The sequence below is a fragment of the Acomys russatus genome, chromosome 2, assembly GCF_903995435.1.
Source record: "Acomys russatus chromosome 2, mAcoRus1.1, whole genome shotgun sequence".
In the NCBI taxonomy this organism is placed as follows: domain Eukaryota; kingdom Metazoa; phylum Chordata; class Mammalia; order Rodentia; family Muridae; genus Acomys; species Acomys russatus.
In genome coordinates this window covers 63,768,780-63,785,096 of record NC_067138.1, presented here as the reverse complement: position 1 = coordinate 63,785,096, position 16,317 = coordinate 63,768,780, and the positions used below count along the sequence as shown (strand labels likewise).

General features: G+C 38.3%; 1 protein-coding gene across 1 annotated transcript in view; it reads right to left on the bottom strand.

The window, feature by feature from the left end:
- Window positions 1-16,317, bottom strand: part of Slc44a1 (solute carrier family 44 member 1) — a 124,899-nt gene that overhangs the window by 26,953 nt on the left and 81,629 nt on the right. The window contains exons 5-7 of the mRNA XM_051162090.1: window positions 11,664-11,757; window positions 4,936-5,105; window positions 2,966-3,055 (exon numbers count right to left, since the gene is read on the bottom strand). Of these exons, the coding sequence (XP_051018047.1) occupies window positions 2,966-3,055; window positions 4,936-5,105; window positions 11,664-11,757 (354 nt within the window). The remainder of the gene's footprint in view (window positions 1-2,965; window positions 3,056-4,935; window positions 5,106-11,663; window positions 11,758-16,317) is intronic.

The window sequence follows — 16,317 nt, the reverse complement described above, 5'->3', positions numbered from 1 at the left end:
TAATCCACTTAACCAGAGAGCATGTGGGTGCAGCTCTTAGAAGCGTAAGAGAGAAGGCAGCTTTCATATAGGTATCTGCAAATTCTTTAATCTATCAAATAGACTTTCTTCTATTGTATGCATCATTAATTATAAAGCTGAGGACACAGCCAGTAACAAGATACCTCCATGAGAACCCAGGAACACCAGTGCCTAGTGCTGACAGCCATGGGACTGATTAAATACTTCTACAGTAAATAAACAAATACCAGATGAAGGATATGAAAGAGTAGTTCTCACCAAAGGTGGGAACAAAAGTAGGAAGCCCTGATGGCAGTGGGCTCTGGGGATGAAGAACTTGTATCTCCAATGCCAGCTCAGATGTAAAAAGGCTGAAGAACAAGGCAAACCCACCTCCATATAATGGGTGAATTTCCACCCAATGCACTCATGAGAACCTATCCACTGGGGCGGGGTAGAGTACTAAACAGATCCCCATTCTCTCTGCTCACTGAGCTTACACAGCAACGAGGACATGGAAACTAACAGAAAGGAAGCCACGACAGGATGTGAATCTAAGGAGAGAATCTAGGAAGGATGGTACTTGGTTTAGGAAAGCACGGCAACTTTGTAATACCAATAAGCAAGGCCACACTGAGATGATGGTGTCTGGGCAAGAGAATAAAGACTTCTGAAACTACCTAAGGAAAAGCATTCCACACAGAGGGCTAAGAGGCTGAGATGAGACTGACTAGTAAGAGAATTCTTCCTCTGATCCTAAAGAGACCACACTCATCAATCGATCCTAAAGCAAGTCACCAAGAAAGACATGCTAGGAGGCATACATACAGAAATAGCTGGGGACCAGACTACCCTGTAAAAGTTATTGGCTACAATAAGAAAGGATCACTCAAAGTAGAGTGGGGGAGATATAATATATAGATATATAAATATAGATATAAATATAAATGTCTGACAGATAAAAACATGGACTATGATTTACACTGTTCAACTTGACCTCAAGAGTGAATAAGTAAAAAGAAATTCCTGACCATATTTGTTGAATACCAACTGTGAAGTTTTCTTCTAACAAAAATGTGAAAAAACCAGACCAACTAAGAGCATATAAAAACTACTTCTTCACTTTTGAAATACCAAAGTACCAGAAAACTACTTGGAAAACTATTAAACATGTCCAAAAATAAAAGGAATTACATTCCCTAGAAACAAGTAGACATTACCTACAAACAGACATTTCTTACAAACGAATAGACAGTTCAGACAGCAGCTTAACGATAGGAAGTGGAGAGAGTAACAGTGCCATCCAGGATACTGTTGCTCGCAGTAGGCACTGTGTATACACTTTGGAATCTGTGGTAAGACCAGTACAGATCTCTCTACAGTTGTGACCTAATTTATCCATTATGACTATTAAATGGGTATTACGAATTTCACAAATGACACAACTGAAACCAGGAAAGTTAAGTAACATGAAATAGCATGTGTTCTAAATGGTGAACTTAGATTTATTTATTAAAGCTACATATCTGAACACGAGTTACACTGACAGGCTGGTGGGCTAAATGAAAACACAGATGCGATGAGGAAGGAGAGGCAGGATGGAACTGAGCATCAAATCCCAGGCCTTCCCTGCCATGGCCAGGCATGAACTGACGGTGAGAAAACCAACACCAGCAGGGAGCAGACTCAGCTTGATGAACTCATCTCAATGCAAAAGAAAATAACAAAATACCAAAGACAGCTTAGACGATCATAAAAATATTCATAGAATAAGCAACGACTTTAAGAAGAAGAAAAAGAAGAAAAAAGCCAGTGGGACAGGAACAATGAGCAAACATAGAAATAAATCCAGCTCTTCACAGGTGAAAAAGAGCCATCTCCAAAAGACAAAGAGCAAGGACAGGAACCAGAATCATCTTTTAAAATCCTTATAAGACTGCAGTAAAAAAATCACATAAACCTCTAAGAGATGAATCAGGCAGAGAAACAAAATGCAGCATGGTTATTCTCTGAGGTCTCTGGAGGAAATGCATAGGCATGAAGGAACATATGTGCCTGAACATGCTTCCGCCCAGCAAATCCAAAATGTGCATGGAAAGGTAAAGACAGTATCTGATAATCAAGAACTGGGAAAATACAACAGAAACCATTAAGTCACTCATGAACAAATCATCTGAATTCACTCAACACAAAGGTGAACCAAATTACAAACTTAGAAAGATGCAGGACCAGCAGTTGCAACTAGGACTAGCCTAAGAATCCTACCCTGAGACGTTACTGTAAGTCAGAGGCCTTTCAAGGCAAGGGTAAATAAATCCTTAAGACACAGTATGCAAAAATAATATTTTAAATCTAATAATAACTTGAAAGCAAAGGCTGTGATTATTTGACAAAGCTAAAAAAAAAAAAAAAAAAAAACACTAGGGAGCAGAAGGAAGCAGGTAGGAAAATGCTACACTTTGAAAAGGCACGGGAGACGTAACACATACCATTTCTCCTTTTAATAATCACAGGATTAAGCAATATTTTACAAATAAACACAGGTTACCTATTGTAGAAGTAGAAATATATTAGATACACAAAGCAACGGATGAAGACTGTCAGAAAAAAACAGTGCGCACAGAAATGCTAGAAAAAAGGAACTACAAAAGCAGGTGTTAGCAGCAGGACCAACACCAGTCAGATTACAGATGCAGGTGAAGAGACACAGTCAACTGGAGCTCAAAATGTTAACTAAATGCTATGTATTCGTACGCATGCACGAAGAAAAGGGTATGTGCTTCAAGTGCTAGCAAGAGCAAGAGGAGGAAATGAGAAGATAATTATGACACCCTCAAGGCAAAAATAAACACTCATTCCAGAGAAGAAATAGCACAGGAAAATACAAATTTCATTTTCTTATTTCTATTTACTACCATGAAATTAGGTAGGTACCATGAAGACAAAGAAGAAGAAAATTACTTACCAAGTGAACCCAGTATGACCAGAATTGTTAAGATCCACACAAGCACTCTTGATATATACCTGATAATCACCATCAAAATCATGGACAGAACTGCAGGGAAGATAGGAAACACAAAGAACATCATTTCAGAACCACAAGAGAATAAAAAGAGAGAGACTTACAACTGTTGCTTTTTCCTACAGGAATAATTTGATGCTATTAACTTAGTTCATGACCACGATTTTGAAAAGAAAGAAAACAGGCTGCTTCTGAAATTACGACTCACACACTTAAATAGCATCCCTGAAAGCCAGAGGTCCTAACTGCGTGGGCGATAAGCCACAGGAAAGAATACATGCAGATGCATGTGGTGACTACACAACAACCGTGGCTGCTGTGGAGTCACCAGCAGGAAGACATCAGACATGCAAACGGACATCAGCACAGGAGGTGGAGAGAATGGCGTGCCATGTTGGTGACCAAAACAAACAAACAACAACAAACACAGTAAGGTGCAGCTGGAGGTCAGCTGGAGGTCAGCTGGGGCTAGACTGCCCTGAGTAGCCTGTACCGTCTGACGGCAAGCTTCTCTAACTCGACATCAGTATCCAGTGTTTTACATTATCTAATGTTTTACGTTTAACTCTACAACTCTGAGACGGCCTGGGCCTATGTAGTATAATACCCTTAACCCTGCTTAAGCCAACTCCTTCCTGACCTCACTTCTCAAGTCACTGCACAGCTTTTCTTCAGAAGCGAGTGAACGTTAGGTTGGGCTTCTTCACCAACTCCCTTCCCCACCCCAAACTCGATGCCAGTGTGCCAAGACTGCAGCTAAAATGTAAGGAAGGGCTCTTAGCCCTTGTGTGAGAAGTATTCTGAGCAATACTAAACAGTTAATGATCTGAAGGGCCATTCTACAAACAAATGAACAGAGATATCTTGGATTTATATTCTGTTCTTATGCCTCAAGTGAGAGATAGTCTAATAAAAGTGGAATTCCAATGAACTCGCAGTAGTGTTATCTTAAAGTTTGTACATGGTTTTTGGTTTCAGAATTCAACTATTTCAGAAAAAACTAAGTGATTTTTACATAAAGTTGTCACATTTCTTCTGGCCATTTGCAAAGCTAAATAAATGGTTAGGTCTGTGTATAGGAATTTTAAGGTACTACTTTTACAATAAATGTATAGGAATAAAAAACCAGATGGGAACCCTTCAAATTTCATACAGATAGTATTACTTTAATTGAGTCAAGTACCGCCTATGTAAAAAGAAAACACTCTGATGATAGGAAAGGTGGAAATACAGCCAGTCTCTTCTCAATGAACATGACTGCTATTAAACATACATAAATACTAATTTTACTTATGCAGTCAAATAGCTATTTGGTTCCTACTAGGTTACATCTCCCAAATAAGAAGGCTTATAAACTCTGATATGTTCTTCTATAGTTTTAGAATAATACAGGTAATTTTTTCACTTAAAATAAAATTAATTTTTATTATCTAATTATTGACTAAATAATTCTGTGGCTAACAAGTGGAGATTTCCTAGTTTTCCCAGCAATGCAGTAATACTATGAACTATAGCAAAAAAGTAAAATTACATACTTCAAAAGTAATCTATGTTCTTAGAATATCTTTTACATATAAATATACCTTTGGAATGATATCTAAAAACAAGAGGATTGCTAAATCATTAAAAGGAGCCTCCTGCTGTCACTAAAGATAATCAATCACAACTCAGTAACCCGAGTTTGGGGAAACAAGTCTTTCACCAAAGGAAAAAAGGAAGCAACAAGAGCTTCAGATATAAACATATACATAAGTTTATGTATATGTTTGTAACTAAATGTAATCTGAAACAGCTATTTGGCCACGGGCAGTCAAACATTTTACACGTATCCCCAGTTGTATGCATATTTTGGCTAAAGACAGAACAGCCTTCTGCAGTACTATGAAATAGCTAATAATGAGAAAAACAATTACCTAGTGATAACAAGCAAAGTCCCAATATAATTTCTTTGCTGGTCATTACTCCACTAATCAGCCTGTGTAAGACACTATTGTCACTGACAAAGGTGATCAGGGCCTCTGCAAACTTGGCATAGCAGGAAATGTTCACGGGAGCACAGCGATGGAAGAATGGAATAGGTGCACTGGTGACACAAGAAAAAAAAAATCAGAAAAAAAATTACTCCTACTTAATATAAATGCCACATCAAACACACAAATGAAAGGTGAGTATGGCCGCAGTACACTCCACCCTGTGCATTATGGGAGCTAAGTGCTGTGCGCTATGAAGATGACTGCTATGCATACTGATGCCAATCTTACCAGAAGCTTATCAAAGAGGGTGGAGTGCATATTCCAACAGAACACATTACCCTCCCCTTCTGAAAAGAAATGCACACATACACATATACATGGAGAACTACCGGAGCAAAACCAAGCAGGCGAGACGCCTCAAGCCCGCACATCTATGAGCGTCAGATGGCGAAGTTTACAAGCATGTACTTCACTGAATGGAAAATAAACTTGGACAAAAGCAACTTAAAAGTAAACATACACACATGCTTTTACATGAAATGGGCCACCATTAATAGAATGTTTCCTCTTTCAGTCATCATAGGAAACCTCATATTAATAAAGGTGTTTGGGGCACAAGCTTTTATGTCTTCATATAAACAGCATGCGAAGATATTATCAGACAGCAACTGAAAACAGCCATGAGAATAATCTATAGAAATGTTGATAATACAGAAATATTAGGGAAATTACATATAACGTAATAGTGATATCTCTGAATAATAGATTACATATAAATATGGGAACAACAAAACACTATTAAAAAGTGAAAAAATACACGATTTGTTAGGGTCATGGAATTCTGGACTGTTTTCTTTCCTTTTTCAGTGTTTGGAATTGAGCCCAAGACCTCAGGCATGCTGGACAATTGCTCTACTACTCAACTATATTCCGGAAAATGTCTTTCCTTTTTAATATGTTATGTGCATGGTATGTATGATAGCATATCGTATATAGCGTATCATATATATGATATGTGCCTAGACAAAGAGAAAACAGACAATGATTTAATCATTTAATCCAAGCTTCCATGTACTACAGCTGTGCATGAGCCATGGCTTGAATCTGGCTCGAGGTGACATGGTTCTGCTTTAACTTCTGAGAGTATAGTACATAAATGCATATCTAACCAATGACTACACTGTGAACCACAGACCATCAGGATTCCAGGAGAGCCCATACATATAACACTCATGTATAAATACGTATGTGTGCATTCAGTTAAAATTCAGCCACCTTGGGGGCTGGAGAGATGGCTCAGTGGTTAAGAGCACCACCTGCTCTTCCAAAGGTCCTGAGTTCAATTCCCAGCAACCACATGGTGGCCTCACAACCATCTATAATGTGATCTGATGCCTTCTTTGGCAGATAAAGCACTGATATACAATAAATAAAATAAATAAATCTTTAAAAAAAAATTCAGCCACCTTAATACAAACCTCACATGATTAGCGCTGTTTGTCAGGCAGGCGGCAGGCTAATGTGACACACTAGGCTGGCCTGGAAGCTGTAATGTGTTCTTAGTCTTAAATATTGGTCTACCTAGTAGGTAAGATCATACGTTGGGCATCAAACTTCAAGGTTTCTAATCTGAGAAAAACAATACACTATCTTTGTTTCCTTCTTCAAAATAATATTTCCTTTTGAAATCAGAATGTGTGGCCTATGTATCTGTTTTCATTAAATGCTAGTAAATGAGCACTAATGGCAATACGCAATGTCATCCATACTTTACAAAACAAAACACGCTTAAAGATGAAGGCTTACCTTAGGTACAGTCGAGTAAAATGCATCCAAAAATGATGTGACAATACAACATAAATATTCACTTTTTAAAAACCCATCTCTGTGCACCTGTATGTGTACACATCTAAAAGGGCATTAAATGAGCTCCCTAGAATCAACGCCAAAAACCTAACACCATTTTAAATTGCAGGAGGCTAGAATGTTCTGAACAATTGTTTCTTGAACAAGTATTGTGTCATTAAAGATGAGAAAAGGTCTCAAATTATACTACACTTTTAAATGAAAGGGATGTATTTAGAAATGCTACAAGAATTAAAATGGATTAGCTATGAATCTCTAAGTCAACAGAGGCTGATTTGGGGCAGAAGTCTTTAAAGTGATGACTCTGTTATAACTGACAGGTTTTTCTCCCTATATTTCTCCGTCCATCCATCTGTCTATATCTATCAGCTATCTATCTATCTATCTATCTATCTATCTATCTGACAGGTTTTACCCTATATTTGTCCTTCCATCCATCTATATCTATCTATCGATCTAACTTTCTATTTCTATCTATCCATCTATCTGTATCTTTCTATTTCTTTCTATCATCTATCTGTCTATATCTTTCTATCTATCTTTCTATATCTATCTATCTATCTATCTATCTATCTATCTATCTATCTATCTATCTCTCTATCTAAACTCAAGGCTGGCTTTACATCTTTAAGCCTAAATGTTCTCTGGTCTACGGTCCTCTGCATTTCTACCTTTTGTGTGTTAGCCTGTGGTTTCCAACTTTCCTTCAGCTGAACTCATTTGTCCCGACCTGTAACTTGAGAGGGACCTACCTCAAGCCCTTTTTCTTTTTCATAGTATCTACTGATTTCCTTGGCCCTGCAGACTCTTTTCTTTCTTCCTGTCAGTTAAAGCCCTAACTCTCCTGACACTGCACACTCACAAGCCACTGTCCTCTAAGTTTTGGTCTGTTCACCAAAAGGGTAGCACACTGTTCTCTAAGTCTCTTCAGGTCACCAGCATCACCCGTGTCACCCAAGAGCCAACCATAAAACAATGACTGCAACTCTCAGGGGCAGCATAGCCAGTGTGGTCAGTGTTTGCTTCCTTGTGAGTTTAGGATGGAGAGAGCAGCTTGAAAAGGGAAGGACTACTTTTAAATCCTAATCCTTCATATCCATCAAGGGCACAATGCCAAGGTAGGGCTGCTCAGGACTTTTTCTTTCAGGTCCCTTGGCCAACTCCAAAGAGCATTTGTGTAAGAAGCCTTCAATGAATTGGGATAAAATAACAGGAACTTTTTACCCTATAGTGTACTATATAGAAATTAAGAAATACCTGGTAGCTCTAAATTTAAAAGTATAAGAATATTTTAAAAAATGGGTTAATTGCATTGACTAGTTAATAGTCAAAATCTTCTTTTAGCTTAAAACAAATAAAAGACAAATAAGAAAAAGTTTGTGGACTCATAAAATTTAATACTTAGCTGTGAAGTGAAAAGCACTGGAGTGGCTTGTCTGCCCGCCTGGTTGCCTTCCTTCCTTCCTCCTTCTCTTCTTCCTTCCTGTTAACTCAGGGCCATATGCCATGGATTCACCCACGGAAAAGCACTCCTGGCCTCTTACATTATTTTGTTGCTATTATTTGCTTTTTTTGTTTTTGTTTTTGTTTGTTTTGGTTTGGTTTTGGTTTTTTCGACACAGGGTCTCTCTGTACAGCCTTGGCTGTCCTGGACTCGCTTTGTAGACCAGGTTGGCCTCGAACTCACAGCGATCTGCCTGCCTCTGCCTCCTGAGTGCTGGGATTAAAGGCATGTGCCACCATGCCTGGCTTATTGTTTGGTTTCTGATACAAGTCTCTTTCTGCAGTCCAGACCAGCCTCAAACTCATAGCATTTCTCCGTCTCAACTTCCTCACTGCTGAAATTAAAGCTTTTTTAAAAATAAGCTAGCATGTCCAGTTTTGCATTTTGCTCTTTTGTTAAGGCTTAGTTTATTTAAATTTTTGTAAATTAAACTTGTTTTTTGACAATTTCATACCTGAGTAAAAAGTATTCAGTCAGTTTGCTCTCACAGAATTCTTTTGAGTACTTTTGACATCAAAATACTTGTGTTATATTTTAGCATTTAAATCCTATTTAACATAATGAATTATCTCATTTCACATACTCCTGAGAAAGCACCTCTGGGAACCTGGTATATGAAATCATGTCTGTAATATAATCTAAGCTCTGTGATAAAGTCTGTACTTACTAATGCAGAGGGCATGCATCTCTTTACAGTAAGTTTATCTCTTCTTCAAAGCCACAGACTAAGGCATCTCAGAGTAACAGGTGGCTCCTGTAGGGCCTGGCGTTCAGTAATGTAAAAATTACTGAAATATTAGTCAACAAGAACAAAATGTATGTGTAATGAGCCTCTTAAAGATTGGCCACTCATAGGCAAAGTGTATGTTACCTTGGTAAACACAATGCTTGCTTCCCTTCTGAGTCCTGACTACCAGAGTGAATGAGCTTCCTAATGCATGACAAACAGCACTTGACAACCTGGTCCATGTCCCTTCTTGAACGAAGGGAGAAATCAGCATCTCAGTAACTACCTGAGAATCCCGAGCTAAAAATAAACACCCACACATGATTTCTAGCTGAAAGTTTTGAGAGAAGAATATGATTAAAGGAGTCTAGAAAGATCTTGAGAACGGGAAATAAACCAAGAAGCATCTAGCAGTTACCTAAAGTACTCTTTGTACATTTTATTTTATTCTCTCTCTTTTACTTTTATATACTTTTGAAACAACTGCCACAGAGATCCTGTAAGATCTAAGCTCAAATTCTAACTCACAGTGATTACTGTGTAGCCTTGGGTTAGGGTTAGGGTTAGGGTTAGGGTTAGGGTTAGGGTTAGGGTTAGGGTTCTCAACAGAATATTTCCAATTCAAGTTTAAAAGTCACAACTTGTTTGAACTCAAAGTCCCTGCTTCTCTGTCCTAATAGGAGGACGCTATACTCCTATGAGGAGGGGGCAAGGCTGGAAAGTAGGACCACATCAGGGAGCTGGTTCCAGTTCCAGGGGCTCTGACATGTTCTCCTAACTTCTGCAGGCACTCACTCACACCTCCATGCATATTTGAATGAGGGCTAGTAATTGGGGCACATACTTTCAACTCCAGAACTTGTAGGGCAGAGGCAAGAGAATCGAAGTTCCAGGCCAGCGTGGTCTATATAGTGAGTTCCAAGCGAGCCAGAGCTACAAAGTGAGACTCTGTATAAATTTCAAAGTGAATGAATGAATGAGTGAGTAAGTAAATACTTAGCTGACCAAGGAACAAGTGCTGCCCAATATGGCAGGATCAGAGGTTGGGGGTTAGGAAGGTGATATGAGCCACACCCACACCCATCCAGTTATGTAGGAAAACAAAGGAATCTCCTTCCTGTGATGCCCAAGACTTTCTAGCTATTTTTTTAAAAAAGATGTTTTAGCCTAGAAAGAATGGGTTTATATTTAAAATATACATTTAAAGCAGATTTTAGCAGCTGGGTAGATTTGTGTATCTTCTCTGCTCCATTGAGCCAGGGCTGACTGAGTTGACCAGGCTCACCTGAAACTTCCTACTTAGCTCAGACCTTGATCTTGAGATTCTCTTGCCCTGGCCTCTTAGGTATCTGAGATTAAAGGCTCACACCACCAGGCCCAGCTCTGCTCATTTTTCCTATATTTCCCACAATGACTGGCTCCAAAGCACCTCCTTTGCTTCAAGATTGTGACGTCCCTAACAGTCTTCACGTCCATGAATGCAATCTCCTGTAGCTGGTTGAAGGCCATAATTTTTAAATCCTTCCCGAGTTTCTTCTAAAATATTCCCTCTACTTTTATGTCTATAGGCTTTAAATATTGATTTTCAGTACAAACTTGACAAGGCTAAAAGATCTACAAATCAATTTGACTGATGCATCCTTTTTGTACTTTGCAAAAGAAAATGTAAAATTCAAGTTAATAAAGCACAAGTTACAGCCATAAGTAACCCTAAAGCTGACATGATCTGCTTTCATGTTCTCCCATTTCGGAGTTTTCACTTAATAGCCCACTCGAAAATGCTGATATGAAAGTGACTGACTTCTAGTCAGTTTTCTAGAGGCTTCCTATGTCACACTGTTGGAAAGACAAGATACTTCAAAGTATGTGCATTTATAAATATATGTACACACATAATTTTGAGAATGTACTCTCTAATTCTTGAATGTTTGTACTATGTTAATGTTTGCTTTACTTCTAAGTACTGTGAGCCGCTGCCAAAGTATTGCTTCATCTATGATCTATTACATGCAGTCAGTATTTAATAATAAATTTTTGCTAAATAGGATTTTGAATAAAACCTGGTGAATAGCCTAACACTGAGAATATACCTTAAGACTATAACCTAAACAACCTATATAGATAGGTTCATCCATATACTTTTAAGATATAGAGTAAGTAACAAATAACTTCAGTAGTAATCCTAGGATCAACTTCAAAGCATCTATGGGAACAGTGAGAATTGGTCTCTAAATTTATTTGACACTAATGCAGCTATTTTACAGACTTAAAAATTATGGCATGAAAACAAAACACACACAAAAACAAACAAACAAAAAAAACACCAGAAAATAAGGCATGAGAGAACTTCGAAATATCTGAGAAGTCTGTGAGTAAAATGTTTAAAGACTGAAAACAAACAAACAAACAAAAAATGTGCTATTAAGTCTATTCCTACTTTTAAAATGCTATTATCAAAGTAATGGCCCCAGCAATCGGCATATCAAATGACAATTTTCTCAGGATAGCACACTGTTACGTTTACCTATGAAAACAAAAGCTACAAGCTAACAACTCTGTAATAAAATTTACCTGGCTGGTACTGGTAGTTTGGGGCAGAAGCCAGCGGACTTTGAAGACAGAGTGTATTCAGAAGGCTTTATGTTGTAGCTACATAGTGCTGAGCCTGTAGAAAGAAGGTCACAGGTTAGCTGGGGGAGGAGTCTGAGCAAAACCTCCAACCGTTTCTCCTGAACTCTGTAATACTAACACACAGCTACAGTCATTACAGATGTTATAAAAATCAGATTTAATGTACACTATGAATTATTGGAGACAATTTTCTCTGAAATGACCAATAGTTCAATGTATTTTAGGCACAAATTTTAGTTACTAAAACTTTTAGTGACTGACAAGTCGGATGACAGGGGCATATATGTCACTTACTGTAAGCCTATAAAATAAGCATTAGGATGCTCACAAACTAGGAGATAAACAAGCTCAGAACACAAAGGCAGTTGGCAGAAGGGCTGGGATTCATTAGGAACCCGACTGTTACTGCAAAGCCTGCACACCACTGTATGACTGTCTCTGATTCGCGTATTTTTCATTACTGTACTCAGGTGGGATATCACTCGTCTCTTCTTTAGAAGGCAGCAACTAATCCCAACTATAAATCACTAAACAAACTGATAAATTGGTAAGTGATCTCCAATTCCCGGACAGTTTTTAATAGCTCAAATTCAATTTCTGACTGGCCACTGAAAGGGCTTTCTGAGCATATGATCAGTACTTATCTAAATAACGTTAAAAATTCAGAACGACACAGTCCACTGAATTTAGCACACACTACGTTACTGAGCTGCAAATTTTCTGATACAGAGATTCTTACACAGGAGGGTTCATTGTGCTCCAACAAGAGATGCTAATGTGTGAGCAGCAGTCTGTTGCTTTAGTTTTACAGAGCACCTACCACATTATAAACAAGCTATTTGACTAAATGAAATTCCTAAGTTTCTAGGTTACCAAGATACTGTTATTGATACAAACAGAAAAACCTTCATTTGTATAATAAATGATGATGAGTTCTTGTATTACACCACGGTGGAAAAGACCCAACATATACAGTGAGGCCACAGTGACCAGCTTCCATAAGTAACACTGGGTCAACTACAGGAAAGGCACATAATCATATCTCAAGGAAATAGAGAAGAATATAGAAAAATAAACATATCCTGGTTTGTCTGGAATAAAACTGGGAGTGGACTTATTCAATTTTTATCTTGTTTGATCAATCAAACTAATTTCTGGAAATTCGTGGAAAACAACAAATCAGAAGCAACAATGCCTGAAACCAGCAAACTATCTGGTGTTTAAATATGAGGACTGCAACGACATAATCAGCAAAATATAAATAGTACATATTTCATGCAAACATAATACAAGTAATTTGCCAATGCAAACTATTTTTTAAAGATACTTTAAAGTTACATGGCACTGTTCCTACTTTTGGTAGGCTTATTAGGGGACTGAGTTTTTCAAATGATTTTTAACTATTGTTTTTCATGTTGATGAAATTTCATTAAAAGTTAAGCACATGGGCTAAGGAGATGCCGCATTACCTTAATATAATGCCATACAGTTCTACTCACAGCAGCTTGGAGGAAACATGACACCAACCAAACACTTTAGATTAATCCTAAAAATATCTAAAAATCCTACTGAGAAATGCTCAGTAACAGAAAGAAAGGAAGGAAGGAAGGAAGGGCGAGAGAAAGAAAGAAAAGGCAACAGTGCCAACAAGTGCAGAACCCCCAATTTGTCTGTGGACATCTTGAGCTTAACTGTCAACACTTCTTTCAGAGACCAAGATGGAATCAATGTGCAAAGCACGGAGGCACTAACGAAAGTACTCTGTGTTATGTCCCTGCTGCGAAACACACTGCTTCATCCGAATTCCATGAACACAGTCTCCACCTGCTCCATGCCTTCCTTCCTCTAGAGAAAGAGGCCAACAGGTGCAACAAGGCTCAATTTTATAAATACTTTCCCAGAATACTGTGCAGTGAAAGGATAATAGCTTTATCTCCAACTGTCGTCTGGGGCTTAGGTCGGTACTGAGGAGGTCCTGTGCTAAACAAACTAAAGGGAAAGAGACCTTCATAACACATTAGTGGCCACAACCAATCCTAAGAAACTTTCCGCTGTCTCCTGCTCAGACTTGATAGATGGAGAAAGCCTAATCAAGCACATTTAAAAAAAGAAAAAGAAAAAGAAAAAAAAAAGCCCTTGCAGTACAAACATTTCACAGTTGGGTTTTTTTTTTTTCCCCACGTTATTCATGAATGCGCTTTCAGTGGCCATTTTAAAAGCTGCACCTGATACTTATTTTCCGTACAGCAGAATTATAAACAATGCCAATCGACCACAAGAGGCTTACACCCAAGGAGTTAGACATACAGGGCTTTTTTTTTTTTTTTTTTTTAAATACAAAAGCAGGTTTAGAAAAAAAGAAAACCTACTCTTGAATAATGAAAAGTCAAAAGCTAAAAACAAAAGTTAATCTAAAGCACAGCAGAGGCAGTCCATGCCACTTAGCCAGTGTTATTCAAAAGCTATCCAAAATGAGCAACCTTCCGAGTCTAAATAGGGTATGCAAACATTCATCATGGTAAACACTTGCTATCACCCCCAGAACATTTGACTTCTATGATATTTCAAATGTCTTAAAATACTCAATTATTTGTTCTTTGGTTCAATTTTGCTTATACAAACCCTACGAGTTCTAGCCTATTACTACACTAGAAGCTACAGATGAGAGAACGGGAGGAGAAGAAGTGGGAGAGTGGGAGAGAGAGAAAGAGAGTCAGCTGTGTATAAATACAATTCTCTGTTCTTTATGTCATTATGTTTTTGTGTTAGTCATCATAATCATAACCAGACAAATATTCTGTTAGGTTCCATGTCAAAATATGCACCCACCCATCCATCCATTCACCCACCCCTATATCTTTTTTGGTTGTCTGGGGGGAAATGTTTGAAGAAAATTTATTTCCAATCCCTCCTTGTCTGTGTACTTTAATGCGCCACCATCCATGATGTCCCCAGCGTGAAATATGTCTTCATCTGATTTTTTCTTTCATACTGGTGAAGACATGACGCCCTGTCAGTAAGACCTCCCGGGTCATCTTATGTTGTTATGATCTGTTGGGTCATATGGGCTTATCTGCACCTGTCACATGACCCTCAGGAGGGTCTTCGGAAAACGCAGGTTCCATGTTTTATACCCTTATAGAAAGATAAAACTCACACTCCTCAGCCTCATGGCCTTTCTAAAGCAGGACTGGACCTCTAAGCGCAGCCTCATTTCAACCCTGGCTGCTGTAGGCGTCCGCTCTCCTCTGATAGAGCTGCCCTGTGCACACGAGTATCTGAGCAAGGTTCTGCTAAGGGTGAGCAGGATGTCACACACCACCTCCTGTCACGTGTCCGCTCACCTACCCAGGAGGACATTTGCCTCTTGGCTCTACTGCAGATCCCAGCATCTTATTTGGTAAAATTTCCACCTATCAGCTCCATGTTCGATACACGAGCTCATTGAGAACTGTGACCAATGTGCTAATGGATAAGCGACGCTGGAAACCATGTTCTCGGTGCACCAGGTTACATACAATGTCCATATGCTTCTTACTACACGCTACAGAACTAGATTCTCAGGCTTGGCACTATGGTGTGTGGTAGCAGACACTGGTGGTTGTGGAGGACTGTCCTACACAATCCAGGGGCTTACCAGCACGCTTGGCCTCTCCCGACTGGATTCCAGTAGCTTCTCCCTAGGCCCTTGCTCAAGCAACAACTGGAATGTGTCCAAACACTGCCAAATATTGTCACTTAGCACCATTACAATGAAAAAAAAAAAAAAAGCAAAACCCAACACATACACACACACACACACACACACACACACACACACACACACACAAAACAAGGATCAAAACCTGAATTATTTGAAATAAAGATATAGCATAGAGGTAATATTTTGAGCTGATATTTTTACCTTAAGTTGGAATTTCATTTACCATAACAACTATCTTTATAAGCATTAAAACATGAAAACCAGACCCCCTCAAAATATGATTTAGAAATTTGTATTGAATAAAAAAAAAATCTCAAATATGGACATATTTTCATTATAAAAATCAAATCCCATTGCCTTATGAAGTCTAATGAATTTAACTTCCATTTTTCTAATTGGAAAAATACTGTACATTCATAATCTGGCAAAAATCACTTTTCCAATTTCAATCTCTAGTAATTCATAAAATGTGTGAACATATTTACAATTCCCAAGAAGTATCAGTCCATAGAAATTAGCCAGGTGGTACCACCTTGTCCATATAGTGGGTACTCAGTAAATATTTGCTAAGTGAATTTTTAATATCTACACTCAAGACCTGTAGGTACTGTGAGGACAATATACCTGCTTCTGCTGGACCACAAGCCTCTTTAGTGTGGAGCTATCATATGGATCTTTGGTGCACACTTTATGGATATTATTTGTTTGAAGGGATTAGTTTAAATTTGATTATCAACTGTAAACATTTTTTTTTACATTTCTAAATAATCAAGCACCATGGTCTCTCACTTGAAAGCAATTAAATCATCTGCTGGGGCAGAGCACTGTGCTTATTTACATACATTACCAAGACCGGCCTTCTGCACTGTTATGTTAAAAAAAAAAAAAAAT